This window comes from Lonchura striata, chromosome 5 (assembly GCF_046129695.1).
Source record: "Lonchura striata isolate bLonStr1 chromosome 5, bLonStr1.mat, whole genome shotgun sequence".
Taxonomy (NCBI): domain Eukaryota; kingdom Metazoa; phylum Chordata; class Aves; order Passeriformes; family Estrildidae; genus Lonchura; species Lonchura striata.
In genome coordinates this window covers 15,459,305-15,477,332 of record NC_134607.1, presented here as the reverse complement: position 1 = coordinate 15,477,332, position 18,028 = coordinate 15,459,305, and the positions used below count along the sequence as shown (strand labels likewise).

The 18,028-nt window shown below is 44.7% G+C and overlaps 1 protein-coding gene across 1 annotated transcript in view; it reads left to right on the top strand.

The window, feature by feature from the left end:
• DENND2A (DENN domain containing 2A) overlaps positions 1-18,028 on the top strand; it is a 56,897-nt gene that overhangs the window by 25,944 nt on the left and 12,925 nt on the right. Inside the window, exons 4-14 of the mRNA XM_021552024.1 lie at positions 284-411; positions 3,620-3,741; positions 6,109-6,306; positions 8,214-8,307; positions 9,585-9,635; positions 12,535-12,722; positions 13,418-13,527; positions 13,738-13,807; positions 14,427-14,504; positions 15,017-15,157; positions 17,435-17,583. Coding sequence (XP_021407699.1) covers positions 284-411; positions 3,620-3,741; positions 6,109-6,306; positions 8,214-8,307; positions 9,585-9,635; positions 12,535-12,722; positions 13,418-13,527; positions 13,738-13,807; positions 14,427-14,504; positions 15,017-15,157; positions 17,435-17,583 — 1,329 coding nt within the window. The remainder of the gene's footprint in view (positions 1-283; positions 412-3,619; positions 3,742-6,108; positions 6,307-8,213; positions 8,308-9,584; positions 9,636-12,534; positions 12,723-13,417; positions 13,528-13,737; positions 13,808-14,426; positions 14,505-15,016; positions 15,158-17,434; positions 17,584-18,028) is intronic.

Here is an 18,028-nt window from a genome sequence, read left to right as displayed (position 1 = left end):
CAGGATGTGCCATTTCACACTTGCATCTTCACAGTGTGCTATTGCCATAACAACCCAGATTATCTATGGCACCCCCAAATGCCTTTATTTGCTGATAAAAACAGCCAATCTCAGTATTGCATTTTCATGCTTTATATGGGATGAGGCAGCGAAACCTTCTCAGTAATTTATTTTGCCAGCTGTGTTGCGCATTGGAGAAGTGAATTAGCTGTAACTTGGTTATAAATGCTGGTTAACTGCCTCACTCTTCTCTCTGCTCCTCCTCCCCGTCTCCGTGGTGCAGGAAATCGTATGAGTTTGAAGACTTGCTGCAGTCGTCATCCGAGCACGGCCGCGTGGATTGGTACGCGCAGACAAAGCTGGCCCTCACACGCACTTTATCTGAGGAGAACGTCTATGAAGACATCCTGGGTAGGAACCCTGTGCAGGGGAGGGAGCTGGCTGCTAGTCCTGAGTAGCAGGGGCTCATGGTCAACAGGCAGAGGTGCTGAATAAAGTGTGTTTATTATCCAAATGTAAACCAGGACACATTTGGCGCGTATTATTGGGAAGTAATAAGAAAAAATGGACGAGGTACTTCAAAGCTCATCAGCTTCAAAGATAAACCTGAGGCATATGGGAGGCAGCTTTTATTTTTTGCTGGCATATCTTCTCTGCCTTCCTTTTGTCCTGTGGATTACTTCTCACAGCTCTGATCTGCCCATTGTGGTGATTTTGTCACTGCTGAGATAATGTGAACAGTCTGAAAACATAGCCTTGAACTCAGTTCCACAGCTCAGGAACACGATTGTGTATGGCTCCAGGTACCATTACAATTAAGAAACTGGGTCCCACATTCTTTGAAATTGAGTTTTATTTAGTTCTCTAGCTTCAGTGTCAGATCAATACCATTTTGAAGACTATTTCCTGCAACCCTCTCCATTTATATAGTGTTTTTTAATCTTTTGAGCTAGGTGGCCTTTGATGGAACATAGAAGTGTCCACCTTGAAAATGCCTTAATTAGTTTTAGTAGCTGTAGGCTGGTTCTGCATAAATCTCTTGGCAGAGGTCAGCAGATTAGGAAGGGAATAGCTGCCTCAGTGCCATGCTGCTGTAATCCTACAGAGGTGCTCTGTGTTGTTCAGCATAGGAGGAGCTGCACTTTCTCAGGAGCAGGCCAGGCATTATTCTTTTGATATGAATAAAATCTGATCATACTTAATGAGAAAGGACTCTTAAAGGAATCATGTTCCTTTGGGGCTGATGGCAGACAAGGGAATTCTAATCCACCCTTTCTGACATTTTTGAAGCTGTCGGCCTCATTTGTGGAGCTAAGGGCCTTGTGTTTGCTTTTTTTCTTTTCACTTGGGGGGCCAAAGGAACAGGGAGTGTCTAAGCAGCTGCTGTGGGGTTTTTGTGTTGGGGCATGATGGGAGGTCTCAGAAACCACTGAGTAAGGGTCACCTTGTCAGCTGGAATAACATGGATAGCATTACAGAGTGGCTGTGAAGGCAAATCCATCTATTCAAACACAAGCACACCCCCATGTCCCAAGTGTGCAGGGAACTCAAATATCAGCCTGAAGTTCCTCTCCCCTCCAGCTTTTACTTGCAAAGATTAGAAGAAAACAAAGTTATAGGTAATTGTCAGCTAATAGAGCATGTTTGTTTTTTGTTTTCTTGCTGCGTGTTAAGGCTGTGCCTGGAGTCAGTGATCTTTAATTGATTTCTGGATTCCTGGTGGTGTTACCATGGAAGCTTGGGGAAAGGGGTGGACAGGGATAACTCAAAATAAAGAGCTGCAGTTTTGTTTTTCACAAGACCACAGACAAGTTTAATCCACAAGACAAATATAATGTGAAAACCTCAGCAGTGGAGGGGGAAGCAAGACTTCAGCCAGAGGACACTGCTGCTGGCCCACAGACAATCACATGTGCCCATCAGGACCTGCAAGCACACACATACAAACACTCACGTGTGTGACTTGGGGGGGTTCAGCTGCTGGTGGGATAATGGTTCCAATTCCCAGGGAGTCACACAAATTTCCTTCATGCACCCTCTTTTCCCCTGTTCACCATTGCTTACCTGGCATATTGGAAGCTGGGCAATGGATGACAAGGTTTATTTGTGAAAAAGAGGGAAATGGTGTTCTTTCTTCTAGACTGAAGCTAATTTGACTTTTTTAGCAGTTTGAGGATGGGACAGGTGACAGAATCCAAGTTTATTCTTTTTTTTTCTCCAGTTTTCCCAGTTGCATAACAGCTGAAGTATATTTTCAATACTGAAAGAGGCCATTGAAATTAGAAAGTGGAGCCAGTTTCAGGGACAGCAGAATGTTTGCTGACCAAGTGTTAGTGCAGCTTTGCTTTGCTGGTGTCACACTCACTTGCCTTCTCCATGGTGAATTTGGATTCCCTGCTGGAGCACTGGGTGTCACCAGCTACTGGAGAGGACAGTGCTGGGAAAGGCTTGGGTTTCTGTCCTTGTCTGAAGAGTTCAGCTGCACTCCTGCCCCAGCTGGGCAGGCAGGTGGGATCCCACAGCCATTACTGGTCCTGCTGCAGAGGCTTGCAGCACCCCTGGCTTCAGTCCTTACGCTCAGCCAAGCATTATGTGACAGTAAGAGAAAGGCAGTTACTTTGAGTCCCAGCTCTCCACTGGGATATGGCATGAAATGAGGGCAGTGAAGAGACAAGGCTCATAACATATCATTTGCCTGTGCAGATGCTTGGGCTAAGCCTTTGTCAGTGGTTTCTTAGATGCCTGGGTGGAGATGTCACAACCTGCTTTGTCAGAGCTGCGCTCTTTGTGGACACACTTAGGCTTGTATTCCTAAGTACTGCTGAAGAGTGGGATACAAGAAATTCATTACATATGATTTTGGGTGTTTAAAACTCAAATTAGCTGTGTGTCTCATCTCCAGAATTACTGGGAAGAAAGGAACCTACATCTACTTCAGAGGTGTGTGTTGTGTTCCACATGCCCTCCCCCCATCTTTCTTCAGGGGAAGAGCATCCTAACTTTGAGTGGCTTAATCCTTCCCTCTTTCTAGAGTACAGAGTGTGAGACTGAGGTCTCCATGATTGGTATTTGAATGGATTGTGTGATAGATATCCATGTCCAGAGTGTGGATTAAACCTTTCTGCAGTCAGCCTGAGAGCAGGGCATCACTTCAGCCCCAAGTAGCTGATGACCAGATGTCATCCCCCTAAATGTGGAACTTAAACAGAGAGAGGACCTTCATGCCAGGCTTCAACTCACAGTTTCATTGAGCAACTCCAAGCAGAGGACTGGAAAGAAGGAAATGTAGTTATGAACTACAATGTGCATGAGAACATCACAGCTCTTCTGGATGCAGGAAAATGAACTTGAGGGCTCACAGGGTCTTTTTCATCTGTAGTATCTGTGATATGTTTCTAGGACTGCATCTGTCTGTGTCAGGGTTTGGACACTGTCCAGCAAGCAGCTGGACTTCTAGGACTATGGAGAGAATGAAGCAATTGCAGGAATGCTTGAGAACAGGTCTTTATGTCTGATGTGGGAGGTGGGAGAAGACCGGCGGATCCCTAAACAGATTTTTATGGCAAACCTCAGAAATTTTCTGCTCTTAGAATCTTTTGCTTTTGGCTTTTTGCTGCAGATCCACCATCAAAGGAAAACCCTTATGAAGACATTGAGACCAACAGCCGCTGTTTGGGGAAGAAATGTGTCCTGACCTTCCCAGCATCCCCCACCTCTTCTGTACCTGGGACTCCCACAAAGGTACTGTGAGTCAAGTGGCCACCTCTTCTTCTCCAGAAAGTTTTTGGGTGAAATCCAGGTCCTGTGTGGAAAAAGTGGATACCTTCATCATGTTAGGGATTTTTCCTTTATGTCTTTTGCCACAGAGTACATTGTGATAAGAGGGGATTTACTGTCCTTCAGTGAGGTAAAAAACAAACCAGCATTCCCTTACATAAATGTTTTGTTTGCTTTCACTTTTTTTTTCACTTCAGGATTGCCTTCCCTGGTGGTGTGGGAAGATCTTTCTCCCCTCAAAGAGGGCATGGAAGTATTTGGGTAATCAAGGCCTGCAGTAGTCCTGTCTCAGTGTCTGTGGGCTGTGCAGTCTGCCCATGCTGGTGCCCAGGTTCCCCTGCAGCACATCCCCCACCCCCCAGGAGCCTTTTTTGCTCTCTCCATGAGACAATTTGCTGGTAATAAGGCAGTGCCAGTCCCCTGGGTGGAGAGCCAGTGCTAGAAGGGTGTCCCCACCACAGCCCAGCTCACAGCTTGGTGCCTTTTTCCTCCTTGTCCATGGAACCAAAAGAAGAGGTAAAACTTTGACTGGAGAGAGCTCAGGGTTTACCAAGGTCCTTCTCTCTCAGCCTCCCAAGCTTCTTTGCTTGATTCATGGTGCCTGTTTAGATAATCCAAGCCTAGGACAGCAGGGACAGCATGACAGCCAAAGTCATCTTGGCAATAGATGGGTCCAGAGTGGATAGCAGGATCTAAACACAACTTTCCTAGCCAAAGGGTTTTCTCATGCTTTCCAAGTAACAACTATTATTAGAGCTGTTATTCAACATTTTCAGAAGTTGTATGTGCAGCATTCCTTGACATGCTGCTCTTTTCCAACCCACTTAATCAGCAGCTGAGGTGATTTTGGATAATTCAGCTCTTTAAAGTGAAAATTGTTCTGTGGTTCTCAATCCATTTTCCTTGTTGCTAGTTAGGCCTAGAGCAGCAAGGTGCCATGTGTATGAGTGTTGGGATGAGGCTGATCTCCCTCAGAGAGATTTGCAGTCACCCATGCACCCAGATTTCCCACATGTGCTATGGGAAGGGGCTGCAGTGCTGCACGGGGATGCCTTTCATTAGAGATACTATTCCCAGAAGGAGAGCTGAACAGGAGTCATGTTACTCTACTGTGCTTTGGTGTCTAAAAGCCCTGATCTGCATCAGTCAGAAAAGAAATGCTGCAGCTCTTTTGGCAGCTAATGGGTTTGCAGCTGCAGTATTCATCCTGCTGGAGAGCCTGGCCAGGCTGCAGTGATGAGGAATGGGTCTGGACACTTTCAGGACTCCTATAAATGTAGCAGCTCATATCCCTAGTGCAGAATGAGATTCTTCAGTGCAAAGACTCCTTACAGCCTCATTTTCCACGACTTGTCTGTAGGTGGCAAACGTTTTTGTGACCTGAGCATCTTCTGCCAAATCAAGAGACACCTGAGCTTAACTGAGTGGATTAATTGGTGTGACTAATAACTGCTGAGTATGTCTGTAGATGGAGGCAAATGGTGGTGCTGCCTCAGCTGCAGTCGTGGTGCTGCTGTGAATTGCTCAGAACTAGGCTGGATAACTCTCCCCCACACTTCTTTGTGCCAGATACATCTTCTGGCAGTGCAGATACTTTCCCACAAAAGGTGCAATTTACCTTGTCATAACTACTGGGAAGTTCTGTAGGAGAAGATAAAAAGTGTTCTTATTGAGCATTTTTCTGGTGAGAAGTGGTTTGCCCCTCTTTATCTGGAGCTTAGCTTTCTACTTCTCTGATGCTATTTTTGGTCAGAGACTTTAGGAGATTTACTCTGCTACTTAAACATCTTCTGTTGTACTCCCACCAAATTTGCTAATGAGTTTAGGAGGAAAGCAGTCTCAGTAATTGTCTAACAGCATCAATTGTACCCTTTGAAATATCTGATTCTGGCTCCTGTCAAAGGCAGCCATACTGACAGTGCTTTTTGCCTGCTCTCACTGCTTCTCTGTTCCTCCTGGCTAGCTGATCCTTATCCCAAATGCCTGTGGTTGGTTGGTTAGTCTTGTCCTGTTTACAATCCCAGCCTCTGGATTACCCAAATCCTGGGAGATTTTTTTTTTTTTTCACACTGGAGCAAGGACTTCTTGCCCAACCCCTGAGCTTGTGTTCTGTTCTGGAATGAAAATGGGGTGGTTAAATTGCTGGCCAAGATGTAGCCTGGCAGCTGGATGGGTTTCTTGCATGTGCAGAAATCCATGGGCACTCTCAGGCTGTTTTGACTACTGAGTGCTGTGGCTGCCCCACTGGATTTACTGATATGACAGTGCAAGCAATGGAGTAAAGATACACGAGGTTCTGGTGGTCATTCATTCCTTCTCCTCCATTTCCAGTTGCTTTCCAAACCCATGTTTTTCCGGCAAAACTCAGAGCGGCGGAGTTTCAAGCTGCCAGACATACGGAAACTGAGCCGGGACGGGATTGGGTCACCATCCAAAGTCAGCCCTCCCTCAACCCCCAGCAGTCCCGATGACACCTTCTTCTCCTTGGGAGACTCTCAGAATGGCAAGAGGAGAAGGAAGATTCCCAAGGTAAATCTAGGGCTTTGCCTTTTTTGTTTGGCTTCTTCCAAGCAGAAATGTGAGTGTGAGACCAGGTTTTCTTCAGTTTCCAGTGTGTGGCATCCCTGCAAGTTAGCTGCTGTCCTGGCTGTTGACTTGACTTGTGTTTAACCCCCTTTCTGCCTGAAGGAGAAGGCACACAAACATGTCCTTTTAAAGAAGTTTTTTTCCATCTGAGATTTCATAATAATCAAAAAAAAAAATCATTGTAATTTTGGGATAGAAATTGAAGTATGTCAGAGGGGAAAAAAGCAGGTCACATTTTGCAGAAGATGTACCCATCATACTTCCTTCTGTGCTTCTTGGATGGGACAGTCAGAAATTGTCTGTGTGTTGTGTGTTTGTTTCCTCCTGGAAATCTGGTTTTTTTTGCTCCTTCTGATTGATGTACTGGCTGTTTATAATTTAAGGTGTGACTGTAGATGAGCAATGAACATAATGACAATTGGGTGACAAAAGGACTTGTCTGCAGTTATGAACATTTTCTGCAGCAACATTTCCTATTTCTTACTTGGATACAACACTACTCCATATTAATTTTATTTTCTTTCAGATCTGGCAGGATGTTTATTTCGTCCAAATGAGGTTTGGCAGCAGTCTATCTATTGAATGTTTCAAAAACAAAGCTATAAAAAACACAGTTGCTTATCCTGGTCTTTGCAGGACAAGCAGAGGCAACCAGGGACAGTCTGTGGTGATTTTTTTCCAAACTCACAGTTTGCATTTGGGGAAAAAGGGATGTATTTGTGTATCTTCTTTGTTTCCAGGTTGCCAGATCTGTGTTCATGTTTGCATATCTGATTTTTGAATGCCCTCTCTGTGTGCCTCAGCCTTTCAGGAGTAAGCCAAAGACTGAAAATGTTTAGGGTTTCTTTCCCAGTATGTCTTCACATCTGTACATGGCTTGAGCTCTGTCAGTGTGTTCACACATACTTTTATATCAATTGAAGAGAGGATTCCAAGTATTTATTTACCCCACAGTACCACTGAGCAGCCTTGCAGGGCCAGCCCAGAACTGAGGTTTGCTGTGTCAAGGGCAGCATCACCTGAGGCTTGAGCTGGGCATCTGGGTAAAGGCTGCACTTCCACATCACAGCATCCTGCCTCCCACTTAAATATTTGTGTTCAGAATTGCCTGACCAAGTAGGTGGTGGGCCTGTCTTACCTTGAGCTCACCAGGTGTGTGGAAATTAATAAATTCAGATTCCACATTTCAGTTATTTATGGAATAAATCGGAATGCTGTGTCCATATCCTACCTGGGACCCTGAGAAGGAGCAGATCTGCTCGGGCAGGAAGCCTGGCATGGCTCTGCTGCAATTCCCCTGCCCTGCAGCAATGGACAGGGAGACCAGAGGCACTGAATGAGCCACTAAGCCCAGCTCTGCCCAGCACTGCAATGTTCTCTCTCTTAGTCAGCTGGGACCACAGGGGTTACAGGATTTGTAAAGGAAACCACTGATGTAAAATATTTCAGTATCACTGGCCTCCACCCTTCTCAATTTCTTCAGTTATCCTCCAGCCAGTTTTCTGCTTCCAAACCTGCAGACCAGGACACGTTGCCAAGGGACCCTCTGGTGCTCCCTGGAGCATGGATCATGGTATGGAGAGATAGACTCTGTGTAGCCAATACATCTGTGGAAGTGCATTAAGGTGGGGCCTTTGATCAGGGTTTGTTACCCTGGGCTCTGCTGGACCAGAGTGAGTGTGGCCACAGGCAGTACAGCGTAGATCCTGGGAATTGTGCCTCCTGCACCATCAAGGGAAAAGTTTTAGTATGGCCAAGATTGGAATAAAGAATGTTTTGCTCTAAATTCTAACTCAGTTTTTTGCCTGGGGAAGAAATTAACCTTGTTTGTTTGTGTGTTTGCTGAGCAGCTAGTGTTGAAAATCAATGCCATTTACGAGGCTCGGAGGGGAAAGAAACGTGTCAAGAGACTGTCACAGTCTACAGAGAGCAATTCAGGGAAAGGTAAGTGAGCTTCAAATCATCATATATCTAACACTTTCTGAGGATCTGCCACGGACTTTAGACTGCCTTAGTTGTTTATGTGACACTTTGTAGCACTTCTTCCAGTCCAGACTAAGGCTGAGTTGGGGTTTCCACTCTTTTTTTTTTGTAAGATAAGGGCTGTTCCTCTGCCCAAACAACTTTGGTTAAAATTGAAGTTTTCTGCTTTTCTTGCTTCGTTTTCAGTTCATGCTTTGCATGATAACCTTATAGGTCACCCCAAACATGTCCCCTCTTTTTGAAGTTTATTTTTGGAACTTGCTGGAAACTGTGGAGAGGAATGTTCTGTCCAAAAACTCTGATTTGTTGAGATCAAAATATTCTGTGGGAATGTGTCACTTCAGTGAACTGCCCAATGGAAGACAAGAGATTTTGGAACAGCCCTGGTTCTTTCACCATCCCAATAAACAAATAGCCTCAGTTGTGAATCAGGGTTTCTGCAACTAACTGTAGGACCATCTCCATCATAGCAGGATTGAGACTTTCAGCCTCCTACTGTCAATTAACAACTTGCCCAAGGCATTCAGACACTTCAGAGCAATTACATTTAAGCATCTAATCTCTGTAAAAACTGTCTTTCCAACCCAGGATTTTTGTTCCAAAACACTTTAATTTCCAGCAGAAGATGACTACCTCTATTTGTTTCCCAAATTATTTGTTACTGTTTATCCTATTTCATAAAGCATAGACAGCCACAGGGTGGATGAGTGGGTTTATAGAACTTTCAGGGGAAGCATCCCAGACTTTTTATACCCCTCCCTATAGCATCATTCAGAGAAACAGATCATTGGACCATATAGACCTTGAATCTGATTTAGTCTGATGATTTTGTTTGTTTCTTTCTTTCTTTTCTTGGTTTTACCACATGTCCCAGAAACTACTGCATATTAATGAGTATTTTGCTTTGGTATTGTGCTTATACAAACTTGGGTAAAATACTGTTCTGGCATTTTATTCTTTATGCAACTCTTCTGGCTGTGCACAATTGATTTTGCTGTTGTTGCTGGTTTGGGTGGTTTTTTTTTTTTCCTGAATGAATGGGAAGATACCAGTGTTGGTAAGCTGAATATCTGTGGTTATGTGCATCATTGAAAAGAACAAGGCCCTTGGGACCTAAACTGCTTCCCCCTGAAGTTGCCAGGCCCAGCTTTCTCATGCCAGGAATAAAAAATGCACATCTATAAATAGGCTTTCCTTAATTCATCTTCCCCTTTCTTTCTTTTTTTTTTTTTTTCTAGTTACAGATGAAAACAGTGAATCAGACAGTGACACTGAAGAGAAGCTGAAAGGTAAGGCAAATGTGTGGAGAGAGCAAATAGCTCCTATTAAACTCTGCTCTGAGCTCATAAGACAAGATCTCTCCTCTGTGTTCTACCTTTGGAGAAGGAACTTGTTTCTGCATGGAACACAGTGAGAAGGCAAAGATCTCAATGCTGCAGGATAAAATCCACGGGCAGAGGGCTACAGGAGCCCAAAACAAACATCTCTTCCAGCTCCCATCAAAGCTCTTTGTTGACTGACTTTCCCAGGAGGAATATTGGACACTGAGGAAATACAGCGGGATTTTTCTAAGTGCAGAGTCAGAAATGTGTGACCAGACTGGCAGAAGCAGTGTTGCATTGCACTGGCTGTCCAAACACCTCACCACATGCTTACTATGGGAGAAAAGCCAGCAGCCAGACTGGCTAGCTGGGAAAACAGAGTCACACTATGTGATTTATTGTTGGTTAAACTCTCCTGTACTGGCTGGGTTGGGATAAAGCATTGCATTTCTTCCTTCACTCTTGTAGGATTATTTGGTGTACGGGTCTCCAAAATACTCTCCTGAAACCTTGTACTGGTAATTAGCCCCTGCACATTCTGGGGATGTTGCTGTTTTTTGGGAATTTGTGTGGCATATTTAAAATTCTGGCAGAGTTACAATGGAAGATGGAAACTCCCTCATATTCCAAAGTTTCCTGACTCACATGCACATCAGGTCTGGATAGCAGGTCAGTTCAGTTCCAAGCTGAAAAGACAGGCATGAGCAGCAGTTGGGCTGTGTGTCAGCCACCATGCATTGTGAGTGGGAGTGCTCATTCTCACCCTCTTCCAGGTTTTTTAGAAGTGAAAGCTCAGGCTGAGTTCCCTCTTGTGAGCACAGCTTCCCACTCAAGAACTACTGATGCTTTTGCTTTCATCTGCATTGATGCTTTTATCTGTATTGCTATGTTAGCAAGAGCAAGCTGAAAATTGCTGCCAGTGCCTACCTTGACAGGTTCTAAGGCTAGCCTGGAGACAGAAGAGAGGGTTTGAATCAGGATGGTGCAGAAATTATATTCACAACCCTCCTGAAATGTTGTGAAAATACAGACCATGTTCAGATTTAGCTGAGAAAGGCAGTGTAGATGTGGCCAGGAAGACTTGAACTCTTGTCTGCTGCTGGTTGCCATAGTGAATCACGTGCATCATCCTGTGTTTCTCTGTAACTGCAGATCAGAACTCCCTAGAGAGAGGATGATGGAGATCATATGAAGTCACCTCAAATCCAACAGCACTGGGCTCTGGACAATATGCAAATCCAGACCTGTGTCTGAGTGACTATGCAAGTCTGCATAAGTATGAACAGGTGCTCTGGAACTTGCTGTTTGCTCTAACTGCAACTGTATTCTGCTTTATGCCTTGTTGAAGTGTTGACTTCCCTATTTTTAAATAGGAAAGTGAGATGATTTAGCAGGTCTCTTGTATTTGGGACTTTGTACATTTTGTGTAACACATCAACCACACCAGCCAGGTACCTCTGCATGCGAGTCACTGTACATCATCTGAGACCCAGTGAATCATAAGGCTGCATGTCAGAGCTGGAAGTGCTGACCCTCGAAAAAGAAAAATCTTGGAAGACAAACTTTGCCATGATGACAGCAGTAAAATTCTGGTATCTTTAGAATATAAGCAGTGCAGATCTTGAGCAAGCTTTTCAGAAGCACTCAGATTTCTGTGACACTGCTCCTTTTGAAGTCCCTGGTGAAACAGAAACCACTTCTGAAAGGTTTACAGCCCTAGAGCAAATAACATAGTAGGTGACAAGGAAAAGGACTCTAAGCCTTCTTTTCCAGGCCTTAACTGCCCAGGGTTTGTTACACTTTCTGATTTGAGAGGCGCCTCAATATTGCTTTAAATTACATTGTCTGGAATAGTCCATGAGTGGCACAGACAAAAGATCAACAAGTATATACAATTTCTCAGGAAGTCCTGTGTCCCAAGCAGATATATTATATATTGGAATTCCTATAGTGTCTCTGGGATGGTTATTTCCATCAAAAAGTTGTATTGCCACCCACCTTCCCAAAAAACAAAGCTGTGAGAATGTGCTGTAGTCTCTACTTGTAGTAAATTCTTTCTTTCTTTTGTATCAGGGATAAGGGAGACACCATGGAGATTTAATTTGGATGCAACTGTAAAACTAAGCAGGGGGGTAGTCTCAAGGAATCTCATCTGGTCTCTTCTCAGCAGGCAACTTTTCATTACTTTCCATGCTGGAATGTTTATTGTCCCATGGCTCATGTGTGTGTTGCAGTTACACATTGCTTGGCAATTTTTCTTGTTTTCCCATTGTCTTGGGTGAACTTGTAGAAGCATGGCACTGAGAGATTAGTTTTAGGCACAGGAAGAACTGGCACGAGCCAGCATTTTTCACTGGCACCTCTTTTCACATGTTTTCTGTTGTTGGCCTACAGCCCAGCCTGTGTGCTGGAGCTGGGAGTTCCCAGCATTACTCAGACAGCAAAGCCCTGGCCTGACCCAGGTGCTGGTCTTGTAAAACCGTGGGGATTGCTGCCCACAGCCTCCTCTAAACAAAGGTGGTCAACCACCTCACTGTGCTGGCTTTGAAAAGTGCATAAATGAGTGCTAGGATGAATGAATGGCTGGACCTTATCTGTTATATCATGTCCTACATGGATCTCAGCTTGGGCTGTAAAAGCTATCCATGGTATCCTGCTGCCAAAGTTCTTCAGGGTGATGGCATAAGATTATGGCCCTTCTCTGTCAGTGCTTATAATGCAGTTTCCAAATGGTTTCCACCTCTTAGTCAGCCACTGAGAAAGCCACTGCAGTGAGGAGATTTCAGGTTTATCCATGGGTCTCTGCAAGGCACTATTGATGCTCTGTGCAGAACCAAACTAAGCCAGGCTTTCTGTGTGTTTCCAGCTCACAGCCAGCGCCTGGTGCACGTGAAGTCGCGGCTGAAGCAAGCCCCGCGGTACCAGACCTTGGAGCAGGACCTGATCGAGTACCAGGAGAGGCAGCTCTTCGAGTACTTCGTCGTGGTGTCGCTGCACAAGAAGCAGGCTGGGGCTGCCTACATCCCTGAGGTCACCCAGCAGTTCCCACTGAAGGTTTGCCTGACTGTCTTGGGCTGTGTGGGGCACTTGGATCCCTGGAGGAGCTGCAGCTTCTCAGTTGACCGCGAGTTGTGTCAGTGACCCTCTGCTGTGTCAGCATTAAGGGAGACTGAAGGCAGTGGGAGGGCTTCAATCACTGCCTGAGAATTGTCATGGTATTGCTTACTCCTGAAAGAGCAGCTGATTTAGATCTTTTGCTGCCCTTGACTATGACTTTTATGTAGCTATTCCCTTTCTCCCCCTTTCCTCTTTGAAGAGAACTGATGGCTGGGAGAAGATACATGTTCTGAAAGGGAAGGAATGACTTTTGGTGATAGTCTAGCTCAAAATGGGGAAGGAGGAATGGGAGAAACACAGAGCCAGTGTGACAGAGTGTTTGTAAATGGGATGTGACCAGAGCTCCCCTCAGACTTCAGTTCTCTTGCCCCTTGCTGGAAGGTGTGTTAAAGATTAGAGGCACAATATAGCAGAGGCAGGTGATGCAGAGACAGGGCTTGGTGGAATTGGGGGCACAGAGTTACCTTGAGATATCTAAAGATTAGGTGAGCCAGAATCACAGAAATTTTAATATCTTCCAGGCAGAAGCTTAGCCTCTGTCATCACCTCTTCATTTGTCACAGGAAAAATATTTGAAGTCATTCCATCCCCACATGACTAATTGGAAACATTCCTTCTCTCTATTCTGCTAGCTTGAGCGCTCCTTCAAATTCATGCGTGAGGCAGAAGATCAGTTGAAAGCTATTCCCCAGTTTTGCTTTCCTGATGCAAAGGACTGGGCCCCCATCGATCAATTTGCCAGGTAAATAGTGTACATTGTATCCTGACTCATGAGAAACAGATTTCTTTATCAAGCTAATTAAATACAAGAGCTGTTATGGTAGAAGATTGGGCAGAACTCTGAGAGGGGTGTATGGGAAATGCAGAAATACTGGGGGTTTATTGGATTTGCATGTCTGGGACTGGTAATGTGGCTGATGGTATCTTGTCATTCTGATTTCTCCTTCTGCAGTGAGACATTCTCATTTGTCCTGACGGGGGAAGATGGAAGCAGACGATTTGGGTATTGTAGGAGGCTGCTGGTAATTATCCCTGAGTTTTTTTCTTTTCCTAGTGGCGCAGCCGTCTGTGGGGTTGGTGTTACTGGCACCCATTCTGGAAAGTGGAAAGCTGCTGCTCTTCTCTTTCAGTGTGGAATGAAAAGAGTGACAACAGAGCAGCTTTGCTCTCTTCTGTTCAGTGCCAAAGTCCCTCTTTGTGTCCCATCCTCCACTCCAGACATAACTGTGTTGCATTCTCCTTGCACCAGCACTTTACCATGGCCATGGACTGTTGTTTCACCCCTGAAGCTGAAAACAGGGTTTATCCTCTTTAGGTTTGGATACCTATTAAACAGTTGTCTAAACCTGTGCTGGTCCTGAAAGTTCAGAGTTGTCTCTGTAGATCAGTCTGCTCTGCCTTTGTCATTTGATTTAGGTAAACTGGGACCACATGTGGATGTGCCCATTTCTCCTCCCTGTTTCTAGTGTACCAGGCTTTGAGCCAGGTTGTCATCATCACCATACTGTCAAATGCCTGCCAGTTTCTGAGCCAGCCAGTGAGATGCACAACTAAGAGACAAGTCACTCTATCTTTGCAGTAGTCATAACTCTGACATTTCCTTGGTTTTTTGTGTGTGTGTGTTTGTGTTTGTCTTGAAAGCCTAGTGGAAAAGGGAAGCGTCTCCCAGAAGTTTACTGTATTGTGAGTCGCCTTGGATGCTTCAATCTCTTCTCTAAGGTGAGGGGGGAGAAAGAGGGAATTTGTGCTGTAGGTGAAGAGGGGTCTGAGAGTGAAGCCAGCACCTAAATGAATGGGGATCAGGGAAGCCAATAGCTGAAGAAGGGATCTGAAATGGTGTTGGTGAGGCAACCACATGCCAATTCCAGAACCTAGCAAAAGCATTGTGAGTTAATAGTTAATAGGAAAACTAGATTGTCAATTCTTGTCTTCTTCCTTCAGCAGAACTCCCAGAATGCAAGAGAGGTTAAAAGGTGGAGTCCTGGCTTTGAGTGTAGTGGGAAGTTTGCAAATTTTCAGCTTTACAGTGACCCCACTGGAGCTGTGTTTCTCCTGATAAAAGAAATCAAAGGTCTTTAGTTGCACCTTTTGCCTTCTTGCTTTTGATACAAAGCTCCATGTCAATACTGGATTAAGAAGAGGACACAGATAGATACTGGTACACTTAATTCCTGGTGTTATCTCCCTCTTCATGATTTCCATGGTTTTGTGTCTTCATGCCTTTATTTCAGATCTTGGATGAGGTTGAGAAGAGACGGGGCATTTCCCCAGCCCTGGTGCAGCCTCTCATGAGGAGTGTCATGGAAGCACCTTTCCCAGCTCTGGGCAGGACAATTACAGTCAAGAACTTCTTGCCAGGCTCAGGAACAGAGGTAAAGACACTTCCTAGAGACAGGGAAGCAGGTCAGCAAATGGTGCAGGATTAGCAACTGAAAGTTAGGACTGTGGCATAGGATTGGGGATCTTCAAGAAGAGATTATCTATCAACTCTGGTGGGAAGCTGGGGAGTAAAACAGGGGGCCAGAGAGGATGGTATGGAGACTTCAGTGACTCAGAATCAAAATGGAAATCCTATGATAAAAATGAATGTAAGCACACAGCCTAATATATCAAAAGGATACAGGACGGTGGCCTTGAGGCCAGGAGGCACAGACAGCAGGTCCTGTGCTGCCCTTCATAAGACCTTGGATCTGCTCAAGGACACCACACTTAACTTCCTAATGACAGGTTTGAACAATACAGAACCTCTGTTTGTGTGGATCAGGTCAAAGAATTCTTGAAACCACACCAAGCTAATGTTGCAGCCTTTGAGAATGGCATTTTCACAGTGTGGAGGTGAAGCTTTGTGTTGCATCTCACATGATGTGGTGCAAGGACAGCAGGAGGGTTTTAAGAGTGCAGACCTTTAGGGCATGGCATTGAAGGATTGTGGAGGGATGGAGGGAGACAAATTGAAAGTAGTTTTGGCCATACTTGCTCCATGGCATGGTATGCCTTGAATGTGAGAGGGAGGAAAGCGAGCAAGTTGATTAAGTTGTGTCTGTGGGCTTTCAGCAGAGCACTACATGATGACATTCTCCTCAACCCAACTGGAAACAGTCCCAACTAATGACATTATTGCAGAGAACATGCAAAGCTGGTTAAAAATGTGTGCTGGAGGAGCAAAGTCCCAGTGGTGTGCTGTGAGAATGTTGTGGCTGGTTTGTGTCTGGGATTCTGTTCATTAAATATCTGATTGATGGCATAAACTCCACATTTACATGGTACAGCACTGGGATGGGGGCAGACACTTTGGAGAGTAAGGGATTAAAAGTGCCCCACTCCCCTAAATTCAAGAAACACATTGAAGTGTTCAAGAAATGACTGCATGTGGCACTGTGGTCTAGTTGTCATGGTGGTGATCAGCTGGACTCAATGATCTTAGAGATCTTTTCCAGTCTAAATGATTCTGTGATCCTGTAAATGGAAGATCTGGTGTGAAAATCAATATGGACAAGAGCAAAATGCTGTGAGGAAGAAAGGAGTAGTCTAATACAACATAAAAGTAACTGAGTGAGCAACAGTACTTCAGAGAAGGATCTGGTGGTACTATGGTCCATAAAGTGAGGAAAAGTAACAGTGTAGTATTATTTAGACAAAATCTTTCATTGTGAAAACAAGTGAATGGATGAATAATAAAGGAAAGCAAATTTTCTGCTTTCCAGTGTTGATGGAATTTTATTTAGAGTATTGTTTTCCAAAACATGCACCCACTAGGAGAAGGCCCTAGAAGGGCAGTTCTGCTTCCTACGTGGTCTAGAAAATAGAGGCAAAGCTTGAGAAAATTGTTTACTTAATATAGAAAACAAAAGACAAAGGAAGACACATGATAACCTTTCAATACACAAGAAGTTTCCTACAGAGAGGAATGTGACCAGTTGTTCCCAGCGTATACTGAGGGTAAGACAACAAGTAATTGAAGTAATTTGCCACTGACATGCTTCAGCTGCAGGCTTGGTGTTGGTGAGGGTAGTTCAGAACTAGAGTAATTTTCTTGTGCGATTTATGAAATGTGTGGTGTTGGAGGCTTTCAAAAACAATTTCGATAAGCATCTGTCTAAGATAAGGAGTATGAAGTGCTAAGGTGCTATGACAGGCATTATTTAAGCAGATATGAACAAAGAAAAATACCCACAGACTGTTCTTGTCTGTAACTGATATAAAAAATTTACGGTCAGGAGGTTAGGCATCCAGATTCTTGCAGTAAAAAATAAATAAATTGTAACTGTAAAAGTCAGAATGTAGATTTGAAAGGCTCCATGACATTCTGCTGCTTGAATACCAGAAAGACTGAAAACCATTCCTAGCTGGACACAAAATAGTTTTCCTCCTTATGAAGAGATCCCTCTCTTATGAAGAGTCCTCAGTCCAGTGGGACAATCTTGTGGTTGATCTCATGCTGTGCCTATTGGAGTGGACTCTGGATCGTCTTCATCTGGAAGAAGGATTTATGGGAGGCTTTTGGAAGAACTGTGTTTGAGGACTTCCTGCTGTGTGGTGGGTGCTCACCAGCAGTCAGTGAGGGCTGCTAGCTGTGAAAATACCTGGTAGTCCTTGGCACACTCTGGGTGGGCACCAGAGCTCACCTGTGCTCTTTTTGTCCCCAACAGGTCATCGAGCTGCGGCGGCCCCTCGACTCCAGGCTGGAGCACGTTGATTTCGAGTCCTTGTTCACCTCCCTCAGCGTGCGGCACCTGAGCCGAGTCTTTGCCTCCTTGCTGCTGGAAAGGAGGGTGATCTTTATTGCAGACAAGCTCAGGTACCCTCTTGCATTTCCCTGAAGAAAATGCTGGCAAGGAAGGGAGGCTGGGAAGGCTGCAGTGACAGACCTCTCTGCTTTGTTCTTTTTTTTCTTCTCTGCCTTTTTCAGCCTCGCAACGATGTGAATAGGGATGTTCTTCCCAGGAATTGGGAACTTAGGCCACAAACCATAATTTCATTTTGCAGCTTGCAAAAAGTGCTGCTTCTCGTCCCCAAGGAGAACCAAATTCCACTTCCTCCAGATAATTTCAGAGCAGATCCCTGGTGCTAAGGAAGTGAAACCCCTCCTTTTGCTCCATCATGCTGCACTGTTCCCTGCTGAGCTGTGCTTGGGTTTGCAGGGATCAAGCCTTGTGCAGAGATCACTGTCCCTTCTGAGTTTTCCCCTGATGTCACAAAATCATCTTGATTTTTCTGCTTGTATTTTCATATTGGTTTCTAAA